General features: G+C 44.2%; 1 protein-coding gene and 1 non-coding gene across 2 annotated transcripts in view; one reads left to right on the forward strand and one right to left on the reverse strand.

Moving 5' to 3' along the window:
* Window positions 1-26,986, reverse strand: part of sim2 (SIM bHLH transcription factor 2) — a 56,859-nt gene that overhangs the window by 23,757 nt on the left and 6,116 nt on the right. The window contains exons 2-3 of the mRNA XM_042334013.1: window positions 2,920-3,002; window positions 1,574-1,663 (exon numbers count right to left, since the gene is read on the reverse strand). Coding sequence (XP_042189947.1) covers window positions 1,574-1,663; window positions 2,920-3,002 — 173 coding nt within the window. The remainder of the gene's footprint in view (window positions 1-1,573; window positions 1,664-2,919; window positions 3,003-26,986) is intronic.
* On the forward strand, window positions 10,184-10,255 carry trnas-cga. The gene has a single exon. It is a non-coding gene; the product is annotated as a tRNA-Ser (tRNA).

The raw sequence follows: 26,986 nt of genomic DNA on the forward strand, positions 1-26,986 counted from the left end.
TAAGAGTCTCCAAACTAAACTGAGAATTCTATGTATTGTGCCTACACATGGAAATCCCAGTTAATTTGCACACAGCAAAGTCTCACAAACAGCCATAATAATAATAATAATCCTTGCATTTAATATAGTGCCTTATCACGTCGTTGAGATGTCTCAAAGCGCTTCACAGGATATATAGTCAAGTGGATTGACTGTATATTTTGTGGGCGAAACTTGGCAGCTAAACGTGGCAGCGATCCGCAAATCGACTAACAACCGGGTTCCTACTTACTGCTAGGTATACAGAAGCGTGTGGAGTAAGGAAACTTGCCTAAGGTTTTGCCCTGCCTGGGAATCAAACCCAGGTCCTCTCCCTTGCGAGGTGATTGCTCAGACCTGCAAACCTCCGACTCAGAGACGAGAATGCAACATGGATACCCGCATGCATTTCAGTACACCATCAAAAATTGAACAGTGATTCCCAGCTCTAACCCCTGCCACCATTTTGGAATGAATAAAACTGTAGCACATTCATAATCCAAATTCCTTTACAGACTTGGCTTGTAATTTTTTTAAATGAACGGATTTCACTCCTGGACAGTAATTCAATGTATTTCAGAAATCATATTTTAAAAGACTTGGTGAGTATTTTCTCAGTGAGTGCATGTATGATGCTTCACAGGATTTACTGTAAAGTGCGTGATATCAATGACAAGCTATGCAGTTACCCTCAACGCACACTCTGGGATTCCCAAGCTTTGGCTCTTGCCAACCTGCACCTAATACTTTCCGGAATTAGGTAAGCAGGAGGCGTCCCTCCAGGGAGAGAGAGTGCGCATTCCATTCCAACAATTTATCCCCAGAATTTCCACGTGTAGGTGGGATGCGTGGAATTCTCAGTTTGTTTTGGATATTCTCAAGCACGGTGATGGGTTTCCGCACGTGTCAGACACCCGGCGGACCAAAAAAGCAAAGTGCTTCAAGGATTTACTGTAACTTGTAGTGACTGTGTGGGCAAACACGGCAGCCAATTTGCACACAGGAAAGTCCCACAAACAGTAAAGGTGCAGATGAGACCTCAGTTTCACATCTCATAGGAACAGGAGTAGGCCATTCAGTTTGTTCTGCCATTCTATTAGACCATGGCTGATCTGTACCTCAACTCCAATTACCCACTTTGCCCCATATCCCTTGATACCCTGATCTAACAAACATCTGTCCACCTCAGTCTTGTAAATTTGAATGGATCCAACATCCACAGCCTTTTGGGGGAGAGTTCCAGATTTTCACTAGCCTTTTTTATGAAAAAGTACCTCTTGATTTCACTCCTAAATGGCCTGGCTCCAATTTTAAGATGATGCCCCATTTGTTCTGGATTCCCCCACCAGAGGAAATAAGTTTCTCTGTATCTACCCTATTGAATCCCTTTATGATTTTAATCACTTCAATCAGATCAACCCTCAGCCTTCTATACTCATCCAAAAGACAATACAGCACCTCCCCCGTGACACTGAAAAGCCCTGACCCTTGAAGGTGGGCGTAGGAGGGTGTAAACTGACTCAGAGACGAGAGTGCGAGCGTACGGTTTCCTTACCTGGGACAGGCCCAAATGGACCGAGGCAGTCTCTGAAATGTACATGATTTTCCCATCAGAGGCGATTACAAAGACAAAGCCATCCAGAGTCTGGGGAGATACAGAGCCAAGAGTAAAGCAATCGTCAGTCTTAGTAATAGTAATAATCATTATCACGTCTTCAATATGTCGCAATCCGATTCTTAGAATACACTGTAAAATGAATTACAGTGGTATATTTTTGGGGCGAAACGCCGCAGCCAATTGCGCACAGCAGTGTCCCACAGTCGTGGATTGTGTGACCAAATTATTAGCATTTTTTTTCAAGGGATTATTACCCCCGGAGAAGCAAGCTGCCTATCGACTGACAACTGGGTTCCTACTTACTGCTAGGTAAGCAGAGGCGTGTGGAGTAAGCAAAGTTGCTTAATGTTTCGCCCCGCCCAGGAATCGAACCCGGGTCTCTCAGTTGCGAGGCGAGCGCTCTCACCATTACATTATGGGACTCCTCAGTCTTAACAGCAACAACAACAACAATAATAATAACAGTCAGTTGTGGGCGAGGGTGAGGAGTTCACGTTACCCTTTATTATTATTGCTAGAGAAAATCGTGAAATATATTGATCTACAAATTGAATGTGACGTATGCGGCAATGTAAAACAAACATAGTCCCTATAGTCATCGGTGTATAACTGGGAATGTTAATAAGACTATTCAGAAATGGTTGACAAACTAACTGGTGAAGAAAATATCAACCTCCTGCGAAAAGTAGCTATTTTAGGAAGCTCCAACATACTAAGAAAAGTAAAAATCGATTCATGTGTAACGTGGCAGTGTTGTTGGTCTGGCTGACCATCACTGAAAACCATTTAGAAATTACGTCTACAGAGTGATTTAAACTCTAATACTATTAATAACATTCATAATAATAATAAAAGGTTATGTGCACCCCATTACCCATGGCCCCTTTTTAATGTGATAGGAGTTGGAGCTGACCAGGGTGCTGGTAGCAATTTTACTCTAATAATCAGTGTGTTTGATGTAGCTCCATATCATGTTGAACCATCTCAAAGCCCTTCGCGAGAGCTTTTGTATAGAGCGCAGCGACTGCTTGGGTCTGGTGGGCGAACATGGAAGCCAATTTGTGCACAGCTACATCCCACAAACAGCCATGGCTAATTTTATTTGACCAGGAGAGAGAAACTGTCTTCTCTTTTTGAATAGTGCCATGGGATCTTTAATGCCCACCTTAATATCCGTATGGACAGCACCTCCGACAAAGCTGTGCAACCCACACCCCACCTGCACCCCAGAACCCGAATGCTGCATTAAAGTACCAGCCTGGACTGCATGAGTTCAAATTTACCTGAAGCAAGTGTGATCCCAGTTCTCTGGCCATATTGTCCAAAGGGCTGATACGACTCGACTGTCCCCAGGCATCTCCCAGACCTGAAAGAGAAACAACATATGGAGTCCCGTAGGATAGTGGTTAGAGCGCTTGCCTAGCAAATGAGAGGACCCTGGGTTCATTTCCCGGGCAGGGAGAAACCTCAGACATATTCTTTACTCCACATGCCTCTGTTTATCTAGCAGTAAATAAGGAACCTGGTTGTTAGACAATTGGTGGATCACTTTCCAACTGGTAATAATCCCTTAAAAATAATAATAGTTTGGTCACTCAATCCATTACTGTTTGTGGGACACCGCTGTACGCAATTGGCTGCCGAGTTTTCACCCGCAAGTCAATTCGCTTTACAATATATTCCGTGAAGCTCTTTGAGATGTTTCAGCAACGGGATCAGGTGCTATATCAAATGCAAGGATTATTATTATTAAATAAGTGCTTCTTTCCAACGCTGGTAAAACACGAGACTGTGTGTTATCGGAGAAGCAGCTCAGTCAGGCTCCACGATCATAAACACAGTAGGGAAAGGCAAACCAACTCTTTCTCCTCCGCTCACCAAACCAAAAAATGCACTGAATTTGACCTTGTGTTTGGGAACAGAAACAGGATTGCTGTTACGGATCTTTACAAAGACTACAAAGAGCAACAACAGTTTTCATTTAGATAGTGAGGCGGCATCTTTAGAGTGGTCTTATGGAGGGGAGGGAGGAGGTGACCATAAGCACAGCTGAAGAGGAAGGTCTTCAGCCGTGATCTGGAAGAGGTGAAGATGGGGGCAAGGTGGAGGGAGTTCCAAAGCTTTGGGGCTTAGTGGCTGAAAGTATGGCCACCGATATACAGTGCGGAAATGGATCACTTGGCCCAACTAGTCTGTGCCGGTGTTTATACTCCACACGAATCTCCATTCATTCCTTACTTCCTCCCACACGCTTCTATTCCTCTCTCCCCTCATGTGAAGGTCTAACTTCTTCTTGAATGCATCTACAATATCTGATTCAACCACTGCCTCAGGCATCGAGTTCCACAATCTCACTACCCTCTGTATGAAGCAGTTCCTCCTAAATTCTCTCTTTGATCTCCCTGGTCACTATCTTATACTTGTGACCCCTGGTTAAGGACTCCAGAACCAGTGGAAACAGACGATTTATGTTAACCTTATCGAAAACCTTTAAAATTTTCAACACCACGATTAGGTTGCCCTCCACCCTTAAACGTTTCTTCTCTAGGCTGTTGGCCTGTGGTGTGATGGAAGCAGAAAGTGTTGATTCATTCAAATGCAAATCAGTGAGATTTCTTTCAGAAAATAATACTTGGGGATAGAGGTTCTGGGTAATTAGAGACACAACAAACAGTAAGTGTAGTATGGCTGGGAAGAACCAAGCAACTTTGGATCTAAGGTTCTCAAGCTTTCCACTCTGTTGTAGATTAATCAATACAGAATTAATTGCTATCAACAACTCCATTATTGTAGTATTATTCTATTCGTCAAAGATGGACAGAATGTCTAGCGCCTTGGGACGTCTTCCTGATTGGAGGGGTTCATAAAAGAAGTGTCAGGAGACGAAGGAGTGAAGCTGGAAGCAACAACACTTTCAAGGACCTTGGAAAGGAAAGGGAGGTTGGAGATGGGGCGGTAGTTGGTGAGTAGGGATAGGTCCAGGGAAGTTTTTTTTTAGGAAGGTGAAGGTGATTTTTATCATCTAGCAATTCCTATGTTCCTGTGTATATTACAATAACTCTGATTTGGTGAAAACACCAATACTGAAGTTACATTCACACACTGTAAAGTGGATTGACTGTGTATTTTGTGTTTCACCCACAAAATACACAGTCACTCCACAATACAGCATATCCTGTGTGTGTTGAGACATCCCATTGACACGATAAGGCACTATATCAAATGGAAGGAACATTATTATTATTACAAACCAGTTCTCAGGCAACACAATGGCAGAATCGATCTAGATCAATGGTGGCCAAACTTTGGCCCGTGGGCCAGAAGTGGCCCTCGGGATCATCAAAAAACTACCCCCCCCCAACATTCACACAAGTCCAGATACTGATCCTGAACCTGTGTTCGATCAGTAATGTGTTTATTCTTCAACAAAAATTGTTTTTGAATATTTCTTCATATATCAAAAAATATTCCATCAAGAAAATTGATTTTGCTGACCGACCATAAAGATTAGCTATCGCTGATCTAGATTATGAACAATAATAATTCTTGCATTCAATACAGTGCCTTTCACGTTGAGAGGACGTCCCAAAGTGCTTCACAGGTTTTACTGTAAATTGCAGTATGTGGACCTATAGGTGAACTGCAGCCAATTTCAGCACAGCAACATCCCACAAATAGCCATGAGGTGAGCAACCAGTTTCATTGAGGGAGTTGTTGACCAGGACACCAGGAGAGAGAAACTCCCTTCTCTTTTTGAGTCGTGCTGCAGGATCTTTTTATTGTCCCCTGAACTGGCACAGACGGGACCTCGGTTTAACGGAACATCTAAGAAATGGCACCTCCGACAACTCAGCCTTCCCTCAGCAGTCAATTGTAGTGTCAGCCTGGACTGGGAGCTCAAGATCCTGATGTGGTCTTGAACCCACAACCTTCTGACTCAGAGGCGAGAGCCTTACCGACTAAGCCAGCACAGCATACGGAGCAAGACCTTAGGCAAGTTTCTTTACTCGGCACGCCTCTGTTTACCGAGCAGTAAGTAGGAACCCAGTCAATCGATTGGCAGTTCACTTTCCAGGAGTAATAAACCCTTCAATAAAATATAATAATAATAATAATTTGGTCACTCAATCCATGACTGTTTGTGGGACGCTGCTGTGCGCAATTGGCTGCTGCGTTTCGCCCACAAAGTATACAGTCAATTCACTTTACAGTATATTCTGCGAAGAACTTTGAGACGTCTCAACAACATGATAAGGCGTTATATCAAATGCAAGGATTATTATTATTATCATTATTATTATTATAATTGGAGCGTCAGCCTAGACTGGGAACTCCATGTCCCTGACCTCTGATTCAGAGGCGAGAGCGCTACCAACTAAGCCAGCATGACACACACATGAACAGCCTCTCTGACATGTTACCAAATAATCTGCATGGGTTTGAGAAGAATGGAGAATGTTCCGCTGTCAACAGGAATGAAACATTATCTCCCTCTCTGACGCCCCCCCCTCCTCCCAGCAAAGCCTCGGCCCTGGCTGAGCTGTGAGCCACACAGGCTGCTGCCAAGCTTTCACATTCCTCATTCGCAAAATCGAGCCCTCTGTGAACTCCCAGGGTTGAAGCAGGTGACACTTTGCTAATTCCACAGCTTGAAATTCATCACACAACTTTGTGGCTCGGAAAGACTTGGGAAGCCCACTACAGAATTACAGCAGCACAGCTTACTTGCAATGTTAATAATAATAATAATATAATCCTTGCATTTGATATCATGCCTTATCACGTCACCGAGACATCTCAAAGCACTTCACAAGATATACTGTAGAGTGGAGTGACTGTGTATTTTGTAGGTGAAATGCGGCAGCCAATTGCGCACAGAGGTGTCTCATAGCCGTGGATTGAGTAACCAAATTATTATTTTTCTGGAGTGATTATTACCCCGGAAAGTGATCCAGCAATGGACTAACATTCAGGTTCCTAGTTACTGCTCGGTAAACAGAGGCGTGTGTGAGAATAACTCAACTTCCCTAAGTTTTTGCTCCACCCAGGAATTGAACCCGGGTCCTCTCGCTTGCGAGGCGAGCGTGCTAACCACTGCGCTACAGGACTTCACATTCCTGCTTCACTAACTGTGCCTTAAAAGTGCGCAGATTGGTTTTGAATCCGGCTGTTATTAACACACCGCAGGCTTTCGACAAACGTCAGATCAAAAGAGCCTCGACTTTTCCTCTGAACATTTTCATTTTTGGTCGAAAATTCGAAGTAAATCTGAAGCAAAAATCGTTCGATCGCAGATCAGGCTCATCAATTTAATTCAAAAAACCTTAAACAATGCTTTCCCCACCCGTCGTGAGATCCTGGAAACATGTCATTGGAAAGAGTTTTTACTCAATGATTTATACAGTCACCGAGACATAGTCAGCTATTAATCAACAACAACAAGATTCCATTTATAAAGCGCCTTTCACGTCAGGAGGACGTCCCAAGGCGCTGCACAGTTGGGTCATGACCCGAGCAGGGGGGAAATGGTCAGGGTGAGGGGAGGGAAGGGAGGGAGCGAGGAGGGGGGAAATGGTCAGGGTGAGGGGAGGGAAGGGAGGGAGCGAGGAGCGGGGAAATGGTCAGGGTGAGGGGAGGAAGGGAGGGAGCGAGGAGGGGGAAGAGAGTCGAGAGGGGAGCTGAAGGCACGGTCAAAGAGAAAGGTTTTGAGACCGGCCTTGAAGGAGGAAAGGGAGGAAGCGGCGAAGGCACTGGGGGATGGAGTTCCAGAGCCTGGGGGCTGAGAGGCTGAAGGTCCGACCACCGATGGTAGGGCAGTTGGTGCGGGGGACGTGGAGCAGACCGGAGCCAGAGGAACGGAGGGTACGGGCAGGTAGGTAGGGGGATAGTAGGTCAGAGAGGTAGGAGGGAGCGAGGCCGTGAATGGCCTTGTAGGTGAGGATGAGGATCTTGAAATCAATCCTCTGGGGGATGGGGAGCCAGTGGAGGCGAGCGAGGGTGGGAGTGATGTGGTCCCGAAGCCTGGTGCGGGACAGTACATGAGCTGCAGAGTTCTGAATGACTCGCCACATTACAGTAAGCAGGTGTGGAGTAGTGTGGTGGTCACTGTGCATTGAGATAGCAATGGCAATCCACATAGTTAATTTTCTTCCCGAACAGTGATCTGATGTATGTTTTCTTTTGTGAAGCATTTTGAGACGCCTTCCTGACTTGAAAGGCGCTGCATCAAATGTAAGGTTTATTATGGTACGAGGAGTATTAGTGTGTTGATTATTACCACGTCAGGATTAATACACAAGAACGTAAGAATTGCTAGACAAAAGAAGACCAAAGTTCATCTAGTTCACCTTCCACCACCCTGGCAGTCGCATGTACACGTCATGTCTCAAACTATATTCTGTATCCCGAGATATTATTTCCTAAAAAGATATCTATCTAATTTGCTTTTGAAAGAACCAACAGTTTCTGCTTCCACCATCTCCCTAGGGAGCCTGTTCCACACATTTACCACTCACTCACTGCAATAAGTGTTTCCGCAGATTAGTTTTGAATTTACCCACCTTCAATACCGTGTGAAGATTATTATTGTCTGAGGATTATTACTGATGGACTAATTTTAGCCTAATATTATTCAAGCACTCATAAAAAGTATAAAAAAGAATATACCAAAAAAATTAAAACACACCCCAAAATAACTGGAACAAAATTTACTGTAAAGTGGAGTGACTGTGTATTTTGGGGGCGAAACCAATGACCAATTTTATCTGGGAGATTATCGGTCAGGACACCAGAAGAAATTCCTTTCTCTTTTCCAATAACGCCTATGGGATCTTTAACATCCAACTGAACAGACAGACTGGGCCTTAATTTTAGTGTCCCATTTGAAGGACGGCACCTCTGACAACACAGTGCCTTCCCCAAGCCCTGCACTGGAATATCAGCCTGGACTACGTGAGTTCAAAGTCCCGACTTGGGGCCTTGAACCCACAATCTTCTGACTCAGAGAAGAGTGTGCCACTGACTGAGCCAGGCTGACACCGTCGAATGTAACCAAGAACCATAAACACCATGGTTTTGCAACAACAAGTGTGAATTGACTGTTTATTTTGTGAACGAAACTTGTTAGCCAATTGGGCACAGCAGTGCTCCACAAACAGTCGTGGATTGAGTGACCACATTATTATTATTATTATTATTTATTTATTTATTGAAGGGATTATTAGTCCCGGAAATGCTTCGGCCAATCGATTAACAACTTACTCCTTGGTAAACAGTAAGAAGTTGGTGGAGTAAGAAAACTTGCCGAAGGTGAAAATGGATAGATGTGTTATTGCCAAAATTCCACACAGCCACAGCCAAACACACAAAAGGGAAGATTGAACTCAGCAACACGCAAGCTTTATATAGGCAGGAATATTTTACATGTATTACTTCCCTGAGCAAATATTATTCAAGGACAGGTTCATTAAAATGACACCCAACACTCAGGGCTGGGGTGTTGTTGATAGATGCTTTGGGAAGTGCTGCAAGAATATGACTGAACGCTTCTCCTGGATTGACAGGAGTGAATATGGAGCCAAGACCCTCAGCGAGCTCTGCATTCCCTGTGCGAAGCGTTATGCCTCATTACTGAAGTCAGGAGAGAAATTAAAGTTCAAGAGGTGATGCAATATATTAAGGCATTTTTGTTTCCTCAATTTTTCTTCAGAACTTAGCAGCAGGGAGCAACCCATGTCTTAGGATCCTGTCAGTTGGGTTAGTTGCATTAATGCTTTTTAATTCCCAGCGCTGTCAAATACCACTAAATAATCACAACAAAAACAACAAGAACAAATTATATTTGTATATTTCGCTTTAAGAGGACGTTGCAAGGTGCTGGACAGTCTGGACACCCGAGCTGGAGGTGGAGGGCAGGGTGTGTGGGGGTTGGAGGGTGACCGAAGGCACGGGCGAAGAGGAGGGTCTTGAGACGGGTCTTGAAGGAGGCAAGGGGGTGGGGGGGGAGAGGCGGAGGGGCTGCGGGATGGAGTTCCAGACGGTGGGGGCAGAGAGGCTGAAAGCCCGTCCGCCAATGGTGGTGCGAGCAAGGCGGGGGATGTGAAGCAGGCCAGTAACACTCAGTCAGTAACACACCTCTCCTCAAATAATAACCCATGCATTTTGATATAGCGTCTTATCATGTTGTTGAGATGCCTTAAAGTGCTTCACAGGATATAAACTGTAAAGCGAATTGACTGTATAATTTGTGGCAGCCAATTGCGCACAGAAGCCCCACAAATAGTGGTGGATTGAGCGATTATTATTATATTATAATATATATATTACATAACGTTAGGCTGTGGGTTTAAGCCCCATTGTTGGGGCTTTGAGCTCACAATCTAGACTGATACCACAGTAGAGTGCTGTGGAGGGAAGGGGTGTGGGTTGGGGGGCGCTTTGCATTGTCAGAATTGTCATCCTTCGGATGAGAAGTTAAATTGAGTCTGTACCTGTTAACAGGTTACAGTCGTCGATTAAGTGACCAAATTATTCTTATTATAATCGTGGAGTCCTGTAGCTCAGTGGTTAGAGCACTCGCCTCGAAACCGAGCGACCTGGGTTCGATTCCCGGCAGAGCGAACCTTGGGCAAGTTTCCTTGTTCCACACGCCTGACAATAGTCCCTCAAGAAAAAAAACACAATAATAATTTGGTCACTTCAATCCACGACTGTTTGTGGGGACGCTGCTGTGCGCAATTGGCTGCCGCGGTTCGTCCACTGATATACAGTTAATTCATTTTACAGTATATTCTGTGAAGCGCTTTGAGACGTCTAGAAGACATGAAAAGCGCTATATCAAATGCAAGAACTATTATTATTTATTATTATAATATATATTATATAAAGTCAGAAGTTACAGAAGTTACAGATAAAGTTACAGATTTTACGAGTTGAAGGGGCTGCTGAATGGAGTTCCAGAGAGTGGGGGTAGATACGTTGAAAGTCTAACGCCGATTGTAGGGCAGGTGGGTTGGGGGACGTGAAGCAGGCCGGTGCCTGCTGAGCGAAGGGAGTGGGCGAGGTTTGAGGACATTGCAGAGGTAGGGTGGGTGCAAGATCATGGAGGGATTTAAAGGTTCGGACAAAGATCAGTGAAGGTGATGTCTGAGATTGTGAGCCAGCTGCACAAGGGATGACTGTGGATGTGGGCGACGGAGTCAATGTGGAGGGGGAGATTGAGGGAAGAGAAAAGGGAGGAGAAATCAGCGGAGGTTGGATTAGGCTGGGGTGGAGTGGAGGATGAAATGGTCCAAGATAAGGAGGCATTCAGTGCAGAGGCTGAGGGAAGATAGAAGTTAGGAGGTAAAAATAATCCTTGCATTTGTTGTAGCGCCTTATCACATAGTTGAGACATCTCAAAGCTCTTCAGAGGATATAGTAAAATATGTGAAATGGTTTGACTGTGGTCAAACACAGCAGCCAATTTGCACACAGCATTGTACCACCAACAGCCGTAGAGTGAATACAACACAATAACAAATTTACATTTATATAGTGCCATTCACATGGAGAGGACGTCCCAAGGACACGAGCTGCAGAGTTCTGGATAGTCTGCAGCTTCTGAAGGGAAGAGGCAGGTAGTCTGGTCAGCACAGAGTTGCCGTTACCTAACCTGGACGTGATTAATTCCGGGGATTAGGGACTTGGCAGCCTGGCCAATTTTATTTGGGGGATTGTCAAACAGGACACCAGGAGAAACTCTCTCCTCCTTTCAAATAGCGCCGCGGGATCTTTAATGTCCGCCTGAACAGGCAGATGGGACCTCGGTTTAATGTCTCATCCGAAGGACGGCACCTCTGACAATTCAATTCATCCTCAGCGCTGCTTTGAAGCCTCATCTAACATTATGTGATTCCAAGTCCCAACAAGGGGGCTTGAACCCCACAATCTTCTGACCCAGAGGCAAGAGTGAGCCAGGCTGACACACCAGTGACACAAAAGAAGATGGTTGCATAAGCAAACACAGGTTTAGAGGTTTTGTTGTTCGGGAATTCTCCCGTCTCATCCCAAATCTATCCCAACAACCGATATATTGACAACTGTTCCCAGATTTGAATAAGTTTTTAAAAAAAAGAAAGGTCTCATGTTTTTATAGCTTTGCATCAAAATGCCTCAAAGCCCTTTACAGTTGTAATTATCGTCAAGGAGGAAGTCAGCAAGAGAAGATCCCTTCTCTTTTCATACAGCACAAAAGGATCATTGGCAATCACCTGAAAATACGGCCTCAGTTTACTATCTCAATCCTCTGTCTTGCAGGGAGTTCCTGGTACCTGCTAACCAACTAGTGAGGGAGCGAGAGCTCAAATCTGCACTTGTCAAAGGACTGACTTATGACTATCTTCCAGGAGGGGGTAAGCAGGTCTCCTTACAGCTGAGCTGACTCTGAGGCAACATGCTAGCAAGTGGAATATTGTGTTCACCCTCTGTGACTGTCTCTATTGCAGTTCCTGAGCTAGAAGGGTCCAAAGTATTCCAGGGCACTGCTGATGACAGCACAGCCCAGCCTGTCTCATCGGCAGGACTTGGAAGGGCAGAGCAGTCAAAGGGAGCAGGGAATCCTCTAACTCAGCTCCTATTAACCCTGCAAGCCAAAGCCCTGATGGGTAGGATGGTCCTAGTTGAACAAGCAGCGAGAAACCTTGCTAGTAGTATCACAGTGATATAGTTGGCAAACTATGCCTTTTTTTAGCTGGTTAAAATTTAGCAGTTGCTCCCAATGCACACTTTCCCCAAGCCTTAGCTCTTACCAACATGCGCCTAACATTCTCCGAAATTACATAAACAGGATGCAGCCCTCCAGGGAGAGAGTGTGCATTCTATTCCAGACACAGAGAAAGTTCCATGTGTAGGTAACGTATATGTATATGGAACTGGGAGTTTGATTTAGATAGTCTTAAGCACAGTGGCTGCCACGTTTTGCCCTCAAAATACACAGTCAATTCACATTACAGTATATTCTGTGAAGCGCTCAGAAACGTCTGAATAACATTCACGAGGTCTGTCTCATCCAAAACTCCTCCGCCTGCATTCTCACCCCACCAAACTCATCACATGCCCATCACCCCAATCCTCGCCAGGCTCCGTTGGTGTCCTGTTAGAGGAACGTGGGTTGCTGTAGGCCAAATTGCTCTTACATTGTTGTTGCAATTCATGAATTAAGGAGTTGTTGGGTTTCTGTCTGTACAATCACCAGTTGCATCTTTATCTTTAATTACTGCCCTAGACGTAATGTATGAATTGAATTTTCCCAAGAACTGACCAGGTTCACTGGAAGGACAACAACAACAACAAAACGTAGACATAAAATATTCACAAGAAGAATGGACAGCTTAGGAGATATTTTTTTCCCTCTGGAGAGTTGGGATTTGTAATGCCAAGTAAAATGGAAGAGGCGGAATCCGTGCTGGTGTTTATACTCCACACAACCGCACGCTAACCACTACGCTATGGGATTGGTATGGAATCTCTTAACGTAGAAGTTAGCGCGCTCGCCTCACAAGCGAGAGGGCCTAGGTTTGATTCCTGGGCAGGACGAAACCTTAGGCAAGTTTCCTTGCTCCATGAGTCTCTGTTTACCGAGCAGTAAGTAGGAACCCGGTTGTTCCGTCAATTGGCGGATCTCTTTCCTAGGGAAATAATCCTCCCTCCCCAAAGATTTGGTCTCTCTATCCACCACTGTTTGTGAGCCACTGCCACATTTGGCCCAAAATACACAGTCAATCCACTATACAGTAGATTCTGTGAAGAGCTTTGAGACATCTCAAAGATGTGATAAGGCTCTATATCAAATGCAAGGATTATTATTATTATTATTATTATTATTATTACTATTATAACAATCCCTCCCCCACCATTCCCCTCTCCTATAACCCTCTATTCCCTTCTCCCTTCTATATCCACACTCTCACCACCCTCTAAGTAAAGAACTTCCTCCTAAACTCCCCATTAGATCTGCTATGGGCTAACTTAAATTTATCCCCTCTCGTTATGGTCTCACCAATTATAAGAATAATCATTTTGTGTGAGCAGTGACTGTGTTTTAATGGTGAACGCGGCAGCCAATTTCTGTACAGCAATGTCCCAGAAACTGCCTTGGAGTAAGTGATCAATTCTACTTGGGGGATTGTTGGCCAGGATCGGGGTAGAGAGAGACTCCCTTCTCTTTTCGAATAGCATCACGGGATCTTCAAATTACACCTGGACAACGAGACAGCACCTCAATTTAATGTCTCATCCGAAGTACGGCACCTCGGTCAATGCAGCGCTCCCCCAACACTGCATTCCAGTGTCACCCGAGAGTGTTAGCAACTGAGCCAGACATTGACACAAGTGGAAACAGTTCGTCAACACACACTTTATCAAATCCTATCATAACCTTAATCCCCTGTGTTCAATCATTTCAGCTCCAGAGAGAAAAGCTCCAACCTGTCCACTCTTTCCTAAGAGCTGCGTCCACTCACCGCTGGGAACACTCTTGCAAATGTGCACAGCTGAGCGACGGGGTTTAAAAATAATAATAAAATAAAAAATCCTTGCATTTGATATAGCGCCTTAACAGGTCGTTGAGACGTCTCAAAGCGCTTCACAGGATATACTGCATAGTCAACTGACTGCGTATCTCGTGGACGAAACGCAGCAGTCAGTTCCGCACAGCAATGTCCCACAAGCAGTCGTAGATTGAGTGACCGCATTTTTTTTTGAGGGAGAGATTATTACCCTTAGAAAGCGATCCGCCAATCAACTCACAACCAGGCGGGTTCCTACATACCACTCGGTAAACAGAGTAAGGAAACTTGCCCAAGGTTTCGCCCTGGCAGGAATCGAACCCGGGTCCTCTCGCTTGCGAGGCGAGCACGCTAATCGCTACACGTCTCCACGTCGCGGAGTTGAAAATGAGTTTAAAAAAAAGGAATGCCAGAGGGAACAGCGAACTCCACTAACATTCTTAATGTGTGACCTATTCTCACCGCCTCCTCTATTAATAGCTGAGTGTAACAGTGCAGCCATCGACCGTGACATTACAATCAGAGACACGGTGGATGTGAAGTGACAGGTATTTCCTCCGTTTTGGCCCAAAGTGTAACTTCACCCATCGCATTTCACGCTCCATCATGTCAGTTGCGTTTCATTTATGGATTTGTTTGTTTTTTTGTGTCGTTTGCCAAGAAAGTGAAATGCCTCATCTCCGGAATCCTGCTTTTATTCCGTCCGAACTTCTCCTGGAATCAAATCCCTCGGGGGAGGAGTTTGCGTCCGTTACTAGAAATTGGGGAGGGGGGGGGGGGAACGGGTGAATAATAAGGGGTGATCCCTACCCACCACTGTCCTGTATTCCCTATCACTCCCCTCTCCTTCCCCACACCCAATGGTGCCCTACCCTCTCTCCCCGTTTCCCTATTCAAAAAAATTTGCTGGTGAAAGAAGACCAAGGTCAATCCAGTTCACCTTCCACCGTGCTGGCAGTCATGTGTACATGTCATGTCCGAAACTATAAACTGTATCCTGAGATATTATTTCCTAAGAGAAAGCTATCTAATTTTCTTTGGAAAGAATCAACACTTTCTGCTTCCACCGTCTCCCTAGGGAGCCTGTTCCATATGTTTACCGCTCGCTCACTAAAACAGTGTCTCCGCAGATTTGTTTTGAATTTATCCCCCTTCAATCGCAGGCCGTATCCTCTGGTTCTACTCTTCTGGATGAGATAAAACAGCTTATCATGGTCTACATTATCCAATCCCTTAAAAACTGCAATCACATCGCCCCTTAACTGCCTCTTTTCCACTGTGAACATGCTCAGTTTACCTATTCGCTCATCATAGTCAAGTCCGTCCATTCCCATTCATATCCCTGCCTCTCTCCTCCATCCCTTCCCCTTTATCCCTCCGCTCCCCACTCATGCTCTTCTGCACTCTATGCCCACCCCCCCACCCCCTTCCTTGGCTCACCAAATGAGAGTGAATGGGAGCTCTTTGTTCCCACTGGATATATGCAGGTAAGCTTTCCTGAATCGTTCTCAGAGTTGGTTAAACATTGGCATTGTTCTGTGTAATGGCTGAGTGAGCCGAGAGGGCTTACTTCTGCACTGTGCGGGATCACGTGGCCAGCCACAGTCTGACCTCAGAGGGGAAATGAAAGTTCCCCGTGTATGACAGGATACATCGAGGCCCATGTGTTTGTCAAATGATCAGACAACCATGGAACTGAACACAGCCACATTGTACAGAAGCTGTGTCCACAAACACTGGGAAAGCTTCACAGTCAACCACACAACCTGTGGAGTCCCCGTAGCGCAGTGGTTAGCGCGCTCGCCTCGCAAGCGAGAGGACCCGGGTTCGATTCTTGGCTGAGGCGAAATCTTAGACAAGTTTCCTTACTCCACACAACCTCTGAAGCGCTTTGAAACGTCTCAGTGATGTGATAAGGTGCTATATAAAAAAGGATTATTATTATTATAACCTAGACATAGGTGCCCACTCTGGCTATCAGCGTGTAAAGACGAGTGCATTGTGTGAGCTGAGTTAGAGCAGTGGGTCAGCCTGGCTCAGTTGGTAGCACTCTTGCCTGCAAGGCAGATGATTGTTATTTTAAAGGTCATTTGCCATTTGCTTATATGAATAATTAACTAGTGATTTTTCATCAGTTGGAATAACCAGCATGGTGTCTAATGGCAATAATAATAATAATAATAAAAAGACTTGCATTTGATACAGCACCTTATCAGGTCGTTGCGAGATCTCAAAGGGTTTCACAGGATATACTGTAAAATGGATTGACTGTGGATTTTGTGGGCAAAATATGGCATCCAGTTTGCACACAGCAATGTCCCACAAACAGCCATGAAGTGAGTGATTTATTTTATTTTGAGGATTGTTGGCCAGGACACCGGGAAACAGAAACTCCCTTCTCTTCTCAAATAATGCCATAGGATCTTTAACGTCCACCGAAACAGGTTTGACATCTCATCCGAAGGACGGCACCTCCGACACTAAAACACAACCCCGGGGCTGCATTGGAGTGTCAGCTTAGACTATGTGAATGTCAGGTCCCGACGTGGGGGCTTGAACCCACAACCTTCCGACTCAGTGGCAAAGGGTGCTATCACTGAGCCAGGCTGACACACAAGAGTCCCTACATTGCACAATAAAATGTAATGAATGGTTTGAGATGTTTCGATGATGTTGGAACATAGAAACATAGTGACAAGAGGAGGCCATTCAGCCTTTCGAGCCTGTTCAGCCATTCTATAAGATCATGGTTGATCTGTATCTCAACTCTAACTACCCATTTTTGCCCCGTATCCCTTGATACCTTGACCTAACAAACATGTGTAAAGCTTCTACAACCAATGCAAGTATTATCATTATTATTATCATTATTATTATTATTATTATTATTATTATTATTATTATCATTATCATTATTATTATTATTATCTTGTTCCCACTTGAAAGCTAATAAGGATTCTGCCTCGACCACGGCACCCAGTATAGCATTCCACATCCTAGCAATGCTCTGTGTACAAAAGTCCTTCTGATCCTCGACTTTACTGCCTGGCTGACTATGTCAAATTGATAATTCTCAACATTATACAGTACTGTTTATTTCAGAACAGGTTCCAATTGAACCGTGATTTCTGTTGCCAGTCAAATTCACAAGTTTCCTTGCTCCACATGCTTCTGTTTCCTACTGTTTAGTAAATAGGAACCAGTTGTTAGTCAATTGGCGGATCACTTTCCAGGGTTAACAATCCCTCAAAAAAAAATGTGGTTACTCAATCCACGACTGTTTGTGGGACACTGCTGTGCGCAATTGGCTGCCGCGTTTCACCCACAAAATATAGAGTGAACCCACTTTATAATACATCAAGTGCTTTGAGGCGCCTCAATGACATGATATGGCACAAAAATATCAAACACAAGGATTATTATATCCACAACGACACAGAGAGCAAACGTTTTCTCTTTCTCCCTCTCTCTCAGAAAGGTTTGCCCACAAAACACACAGTCACTCCACTTTACAGGGTACCCTGTGGCACCTCTAACAATTCGGTGCTCCCCGGCACTGCAATGGAGTGTCACCTTGGACTGTGATTTTGAATGAGCAGAGCTAACGTGGGGGGTGAGGTTGCTGGGGTTACATTTCGCCAATAGACGGCTAATTTCACATGCTGGCAGAGAATGCACAGTCTCGCCAGGCCTCAAGTTTGAAAGACTCTACAAAATAATCTGCTTCCAATTAATAATAATAATAATCCTCACATTTGATATAACGCCTTTCACAATATACTGTGAGGCGCTTTGAGACGTCCTCCCGACGTGAAAGGCGCTGTACCAAAGGTAAGGATTATTATTTTTATTACAATCTCATCTGTTGGCATCAAAGTGTGCTGCTGGTCTGGGTGTCTAAGACAGCACAGCAGGCGAGATCGTCTCAGCACAAGTCAACACAACAACAACTTGTATTTACATAGCGCCCTTCACGCAGGGTAGCATCTCGGAGCGCTTAATAGTGGTACAGCTTGACGCTGAGCCGAGGGTGGGTGGGGTGGGGTATGTGGGGAGGAATGGAGGGTGACCGTACGCACAGTCGCAGAGGAAGGTGGTCTTCAGGTGTGATCTGAAAAAGGGGAAGAAGGGGGCACGGAGGAGGGATTGGGTAGAGAGAGTTCCAGTGTTTCTGGCCGTAGTGGCTGAAAGCACGGCAGCTGATGGTGGAGCGAAGGGCACAAGGGAATTGCAGGTGGCAGGAGCCAGTCGAGCAGAAGGTGGGTAGTGGAGTGGGGAATAAGAGTAAGCTCGGAGAGGAAAGGTAGGGAGGTGCCAAGGCGTGAAGGGAGTCATGTGAGCAGGTCTCATGGCACAGGAAATATTTTCATCAAATTATTCAGATCAGCAAATTCCTTTGAAAGCAGCGTGAGTGTGGCGTGATCGGGCGGCGGACGCATTGTTTAACCCACGACTATTTATAATATATATTATTATTGCCGGCATTTCACATAATCCCACCACTTATGTGAGAGGAGGGAGTTTCTCTCTCCTGGCGTCCTGGCCAACAATCCCCCGGGTAAAAATTGCCACTCACTCCGTGTTTGCTGTTTGTTGGACGTCGCTGTACGCAAATTAGCTCCCGCGTTTGCTCACAAAATATACATTCACACCACGTTGCAGTAAATCCTGTGAAGCACGCCTCGGCGATGTGATAAAGCACTTTAACAAATGCAAAGATTATTTTATACGATACTGTGTAACGTACCTAAAGAATTATTGTATATTACACTGTATAAATTACATGATCCTCAAGATAAAGTTGATCATTCACTTTCATGGCTGGTTTGTGGGACATTGCTGTACACAAACTGGCTGTCACACTTGCCTGCAAAACACACAATGACTGCACTTCCTAACAGTAAAAATTGTAAGGCACTATATAGCAAATGCAAGGATTATTGTCATATAATTGTAGCATTTTTAATTAGGAGGTAATTGAAGCATTTGATGTGGTACCTTAATCGCGTTGTAACATCTCCATGTTTTATTTATGAAGTGTAGTGACTGTGTATTTACAGCTAAGCAATAATCCTGATCGGGCAGTCCCGTTGCCGGACAGTGCCTGAGCCCCTCGGTGACCGTTTCCTGATTGGGTCGGGACTTAGAAGTGTTCTGGGACGCTACCCCGTGTGATGGGGGCTGTATAAATGCAAGTTGTTGCTGTCGTTCTTTTTGAGCTGCATGTCGCCTGTATTTGCTTGTTGCACAATGAAGCTGGAAACATCCCACGGTTGCAAGACCCTGGATTACTTTATCTGAGATTGTGGCTGACATTGGACTATACATTGGATTATTAGATAAGAAAAATACCAATGACTCTGAATCCAATATATTGGGATATTCAGGAGAATAAATGCCAAATAATTTCTCTGAAAATCAACCTATTTGCCACTTTGCCGTCATCAGGGCTGAGTTCTGCATTAGGGTTTCATGTGGTTTCAGTTTAGTACAGTTTGGACAACTAATCGTATTTGAAATGGATGTCACAACACATTACAGTAAAATTCCGTAAAGCTCTGTCAAGGTGCAATATCAAATTCAGTTATTTGATATTTAATAATATTTAGTAGTTATACTAATAGTTAGTTGATATTAGTTACAGTGATAGTCCGTTAATATTTAATAATAAACTTTGCATTTCATATAGCGCCTTAGTACATTGTCAAAACGCTTTACAGGATTTTACTGTAAAAGTGCAGTGACTGTGTATTTGTAGGCAAATGCAACAGCCAACTTGCCAACCTCTGACAATCCGGTACACGGAACCCAGCACCACACCGGAAATTGTTTCGTAAATTGGGAAATGAGGCGCAAATTATCACTCGCCCATACCTCCAAAAACATTAACACTCTGCTCCTTCCAAGCTTAGGCTAAAGTGTTTTTTAAAAAAAGATTCAGGTTGCTGGTCAGAATGTTGTTTAAACGTTTGGTGTTGACAGAGCCACAAAAATAGGAAGCGCTGGCATTTCTCAGCATCCTTCCCTTTCCACAAGACACCTGTCCCTCACCTGCCCCAGGTAGGGCTGAGACCAGATTTTTTTTTTTTGTCTGGCAAGCTTTCCCGCTGCCTGTCTAACTAGGACCACCTTACCAGTTAGGGTTTTGGCTTGCAGGGTTATTGGAAGGTTAACAGGAGCTGAGTGGGAGGATTCCCTGCCCCCCCAGTGACCCGTCTGCCCTTCTAAGTCCTACCGATGAGCCAGGCTGGAATACTGCGGACCCGCCTGGCTCAGGAACCATAGAGGGCAGGCCAGTTTAGCTCCAAGGAGACCCTGCTTACCTGCCCCCAGGGAGGATAGTCACCAAATAACAACAACTTGCATTTATACAGTGCTCTTCAGCGACGGAGCCTGACGCTGAGCCAGGAGGAGGTGACTGTAAGCAAGGTCAAAGAGGAAGGTCTTCAGTCCTGATCTAAAACAGGGGAAGGCGGGGGCGAGGCGGAGGGATTTGAGGAGATAGTTCCAAAGCTTTGAGGCGTGTGGCAGCCGATGTTGGAGAGGAGGGGACGAGGGACAAATAGGAGGCTGGAACAAGGAGGCAGTGGGTAGCGGAGTGGAGAGAAAGCAGGTCGGAAGGTAGGGAGGTGCCAGGGCGTCAAGGGATTTGTAGACAAGTGAGAGGATCTTGAAATCGATCCGTTCGGTGATAGGGAGCCAGCGGAGCCTGGCGAGGACCGGTGTGATGCTGGTACGGAGTTTAGTGCGGGTGAGTATGCGGGCGGCGGAGTTTTTGATTAACTGGATTCTGTGGATTCCCTACCCGTTGGGGCTTTTGGTTGCAGAGGATATGATAGAGGACAGCCACTAGTTGGTTGGACTGTGGCGAGAGTGGTGCCTATTCACTACACCAAGGCGTGTCTCCGACACCTAGTTTCCTTCCAACTATGAAAGCCACCTGGCATTTCCCAGAGACTCTTACAATACATCTGCAAATGGGATCAAAGCTAAAGATGCCCTTCCTACGGACATGAGAACATATATTGCCCCTGAACAGCACCTCCCCCCCACCCCCCCGCATACACCTCTCTACCCCACACACACACACAACCCCCTTCCGAATACAAATCGACTTACTCAAAGTTTAAGTAAATTAAGAAGTGAGCAACACTCTTCGTCATTTGCAACACAAAATGCAGTTGTTTCAATTTAACCACCTGACAGTAAATGCAGAGTAATTGGCAATTCAGATCATATTCAAGCTGTGCCTGTTAAATTTTGGTTTAAATCATCTCCCAGGTAGAATTTATTGGGTTAAAATTGTCCAGGAACCATCCAGCCAGTAACCTACTGAATACATTTCATCTTTAACCACAAAACACGGAGAGAGAGTTGAGGGTGGGGAGAATGAGTGGATCCGTCGCTTGCTTATAATAATAATAATAATCTTTGCATTTGGTATAGTATCTTATCACGTCAATGAGACGTCTCACAGCGCTTCACAGAATATACAGTAAAGTGGATTGACTATTTTTTTTCATGAAACACGGCAGCCAATTGCGCAGTTTTCCACAAACAGTCTTGGATTCAGTGACCCCAATGTTTTTAAAAATATATTTTTTTGAAGGGAATATTATCCCTGGGAAGCGATCCGTCAAGCGACTAACAATTGGGTTCCTATATACCGTTAGGTAAACAGAGGCGTGTGGAGTAAGGAAACTTGCCTAAGGTTTGGCCCACAAACCCTCCCCCCCCCACCACCACCACCACCCCAGGAATCAAACCTGGGTCCTCTCGCTTGTGAGGCGAGTGCGCTACAGGACTCCACGCCAAGGTTCATTTTAATTTTGTGCAAAATACAGTGAATAGGAGTATAGAAACGCTTTCCTCTTTGGAAAAATCCTCCTCATTGAAAACATTTTTGTCAAGAGAGCAAAGACTGGGGTACAAATTCATGTGAAGGTGTCAAGTTTTCTTTTAGCCCACAAAACACACAGCCAATCCACTTGATTAATAATAATATTATTATTAATAATAATAATAATAACCCTTGCGTTTGGTATAACTCCTGTTTGGGTAGTGGATACGTCTCAAATCGCTTCACAGGAATTTACTGTAAAGTGTAGTGACTGTGTATTTTGTAGGGAACACATCATGCCCTTAATTTTATGGCCTTTCGAAACAAAATAACCTGCGCACAAGTATTCTATACTGTACCAAAAGAGAACGATTCTCAAAGAAACCAATAATCATTTCATCCTCCTGCCTATTTCACGACGCGACTGATTTAATATTGTGTTTTATTGGCAGTTATGAATCTCGAACGTAACTTTCACATCGTAATGTAAGGATTAAATACAGCCTTAACCTTTTGATGGGTTATATCTATGTGCAAGCCCCACCCCCCCCCCCCCCCCCAAAAGGAAGAGTTTAATTTTTAAACAGCACCCCTGAAATATCTTGGAACTGATACATGTTAATGTCAACTGAGGAATGAATCTAAAGTGAATTGACTATATATTTTGTGGGCGAAACGAGGCAACCAATTGCACACAGCAGTGTCCCACAAACAGTCATGGATTGAATGGCCAAATAATTTTTATTTTTTATTTTATGCATTTTATACGTTTGTAGTATATATCTATAACGATATATGTGTATACGTATATATGTGTATATATGTGCATATGTATATATGTGTATATGTATATGTGTATATATGTGGACATGTATATGGTATATATAATGCATATATTTATATACAATATATATATAATATATATACAGCAAATATATATGTAGTATATGTATATTTTAATTGCATCTGAACGGGAAAAACACCTTTTTCCCACTTTTTTTTAAACTGGGGAGATTGATTGTGTGTTAAAATCTGTGTGACATCAATAGGTTAAAAACCATACACACACACACACACAACTCTATTCTCTCTGCAGATCTCAGTTGTTTTCGTTGATCTATTTTGGTCAAACAAAATCTTTGGTAAACATTCTCAGTCGTTCAACAAAATTTAACGACACCACTGTCAAATTATTATTTTTTTTGTAAAAGTCTGGTGTGTCCTGCCTGTGGGATAAGGATTAAAGATTATTATTATTTTTGCTTTGCATTCTGTTAGCTCAGGTCTGCAGAGAAACTCTGATGGTCTGATATAGTTTGAGGTGAGATCGAAACCTCGTTTTCTCAAGATCTTCCCCCAAAAAGGAGTGTGTGTGTGTGTGTGAGTGAGTGAGTGAGTGTGTGTGTGTGTGTGTGAATGAGGAATGGAGTATATGGGTGTGTGTGTGTGAGGAAGTGTGTCAAAGTGTGAGTGTGTGTGAGGGAGTGTGTGAGTGTGTCTGTGTGAATGAGGGATGGAGTATATGTGTGTGTTTGTGAATGAGGGATGGAGTATATGGGTGTGTGTTTGTGAATGAGGGATGGAGTATATGGGTGTGTGTTTGTGAATGAGGGATGGAGTATATGGGTGTGTGTGTGAAGAAGTATGTCAAGGTGTGAGTGTGTGTGAGGGAGTGTGTGAGTGTGTCTGTGTGGATGAGGGATGGAGTATATGTGTGTGTGTGTGTGTGAATTAGGGATGGAGTGTATGTGTGTGTGTGAATGAGGGATGGAGTATGTGTGTATGTGTGTGTGTGTGTGTGAATGAGGGATGGAGTATATGTGTGTGTGTTTGTGAAAGGGATGGAGTATATGTGTGTGTGTGTGAGTGTGTGAATGAGGGATCAAGTATATGTGTGTGTGTGTGAGAGTGAGTGTGTGTGTGTGTGAGTGAATGTGAGGGAGTGTGTGTGTGAATGAGGGATGGAGTATGTGTGTTTGTGTGTGTGTGTGAATGAGGGATGGAGTATACGTGTGTGTGTTTGTGAATGAGGGATGGAGTATATGTGTGTGTGTTTGTGTGTGAATGTGTGAATGAGGGATGGAGTATATGTGTGTGTGTGTGTGAGTGAGTGTGTGTGAGTGAATGTGAGGGAGTGTGTGTGTGAATGAGGGATGGAGTATAATTGTGTGTGTGAGTGAGTGTGTGTGAGTGAGTGTGTGTGAGAGTGAATGTGAGGGAGTGTGTGTGTGAATGAGGGATGGAGTATATGTATGTGTGTGTGTGTGTGAGTGTGTGAATGAGGGATGGGATGGAGTATATGTGTGTGTGTGAGTGAGTGTGTGTGTGTGAGTGAATGTGAGGCAGTGTGTGTGTGAATGAGGGATGGAGTATATGTGTGTGTGTGTGTGTGTGAGTGAGTGTGTGTGTGAGTGAATGTGAGGGAGTGTGTGTGTGAATGAGAGATGGAGTATATGTGTGTGTGTGTGTGTGTGTGAGTGAGTGTGTGTGTGAGTGAATGTGAGGGAGTGTGTGTGTGAATGAGGGATGGAGTATATGTGTGTGTGTGTGTGTGTGTGTGTGTGAGTGAGTGTGTGTGTGAGTGCATGTGAGGGAGTGTGTGTGTGAATGAGGGATGGAGTATATGTGTGTGTGTGTGTGTGTGTGTGAGTGAGTGTGTGTGTGAGTGCATGTGAGGGACTGTGTGTCTGAATGAGGGATGGAGTATATGTGTGTGTGTGTGAGTGGATGTGTGAGTGTATTTCACATTAACGAAGCCACAGTAAAACTCGCTGCACAAACATCCAACAGTTCTTACACTCAAACGGGTGCAATATCTCTTCCTTCCCCCCAACCAAAAACACACGGTTAAAGCAATTTATCAATGGGAAATAGCATTTAACAGAGCGATTAAAATATGTCGAGAGAGGACGTCTGATACAGTCACGATTGCATTCTTTTCTTCTTGCAAACAGGCGATGTGTCTGTCTGTCTGTGTCTGTCTGTCTGTCTGTCTGTCTGTGTGTGTGTGTGTGTGTCTGTGTGTGTCAGTGTCTGTGTGTTTGTGTGTGTCTGTGTGTTTATGTGTCTATGTGTGTGTGTGTCTGTGTATGTGTGTGTGTGTGTGTGTGTCTGTGTGTGTGTGTGTCTCTCTGTGTGTGTCTGTGTGTGTGTATCTGTCTGTCTGTCTGTCTGTCTGTCTGTCTGTCTGTCTGTGTGTGTGTCTGTGTCTGTGTGTGTGTGTGTGTCTGTCTGTCTGTCTGTCTGTCTGTGTTTGTGTGTGTGTCTGTGTGTGTGTCTGTGTGTGTTTGTGTCTGTCTGACTGTGTCTGTGTGTGTGTCTGTCTGTATGTGTGTGTCTGTGTGTGTGTCTGTCTGTATGTGTGTGTGTCTGTGTCTGTGTCTGTGTCTGTGTGTGTGTCTGTCTGTATGTGTGTGTCTGTGTCTGTGTGTGTGTGTCTGTGTATGTGTGTGTGTGTGTGTCTGTATGTGTGTGTCTGTGTCTGTCTGACTGTGTCTGTATGTGCCGAATTAATATGAAGTGAACACACTCTCTCTCTCTGCTTTCACCGTTCATTATCCAAACGTTTCAACACAAACTCTGAAATTGAGAGACTAACAGATAATTCAGTTATATTGTATTTTGGAAGCCATGACTTAAGGTGTGTTAGATGCTGCGTTGTGTGTGTGTGTGTGAAAGGCGCTCTCCAAGAGTAATTTTGTTGTTGTTGTGTGTTAGATAATATGTGTGTGTTAGATGCTGTGTTAGATACTATGTGTGTGTTGGATACTGTGTGTGTGTTGGATACTGTGTGTGTGTTGGATACTGTGTGTGTGTTGGATACTGTGTGTGTGTTGGATACTGTGTGTGTGTTGGATACTGTGTGTGTGTTGGATACTGTGTGTGTGTTAGATAATGTGTGTGTGTTAGATATTGTGTGGGTGTTAGATGCTGTGTGGGTGTTAGATGCTGTGTGGGTGTTAGATGCTGTGGGGGTGTTAGATGCTGTGTGGGTGTTAGATGCTGTGGGGGTGTTAGATGCTGTGTGGGTGTTAGATGCTGTGGTCTATATGTTAGATGCAGTGTGTGTGCATAAGTGTGTGTGTGTGTGTTAGATGTAGTAGGTGTGCGTAAGTGTGTGTGTTAGATGTAGTGTGTCTGTGTGTTAGATGTTGTGTGTGTGTTAGATGTAGAGAGTGTGTGTGTGTGTGTTAGATGTAGAGTGTGTGTGTGTTAGATGTAGTGTGTGTGTGTGTTAGATGTAGTGTGTGTGTGTGTGTTAGATGTAGTGTGTGTGTTAGATGTAGAGTGTGTGTGTTAGATGTAGTGTGTGTGTGTTAGATGTAGTTTGTGTGTGTGTGTGTTAGATGTAGTGTGTGTGTGTGTTAGATGTAGTGTGTGTGTATGTGTGTGTGTGTTAGATGTAGTGTGTGTGTGTGTGTGTGTTAGATGTAGTGTGTGTGTGTGTTAGATGCTGGAGATTTTAACTGAGAGGGAGATTGTTTCTGTGTATGTTCAAATCTGCGTGATACCAAGGGCTTCCTTCTAGGCATTAAATGCGAGTTAAACACTCTCTCTCTCTCTCTCTCTCACACACACACACTGACATCATCCAACTCCATTCCCTGTGAGGATCTAATTGTTCCACTAATTGTTTTACTTCAGCTATTTTTTTGTTGCATTTTAATTACAGTATGAACCCAAAAAAACATTTTTTTTGCCCTCGACAGTGCAACGTTGGGACGCCTGGTTCTTATATTAAAGGTTCTCACACCCCAAATCCTTATCATAATGATAATAATACTGAATATCTCGTTATAAGGTCACACATAATAGTAATACAGTTAATATTTCGTTATCAGGTCATAACATCATTATAAAATAACAATACACGTGTCTCCTTTCCTTTTTATTTGTATTTAATTTTTAATTTCGAGTTAATTTTATTTTGAGAGGCAAAGTGAATGCCTTTTACATTTCTATTTT

Source organism: Callorhinchus milii, unplaced genomic scaffold (assembly GCF_018977255.1).
Source record: "Callorhinchus milii isolate IMCB2004 unplaced genomic scaffold, IMCB_Cmil_1.0 Scaffold4, whole genome shotgun sequence".
Taxonomy (NCBI): domain Eukaryota; kingdom Metazoa; phylum Chordata; class Chondrichthyes; order Chimaeriformes; family Callorhinchidae; genus Callorhinchus; species Callorhinchus milii.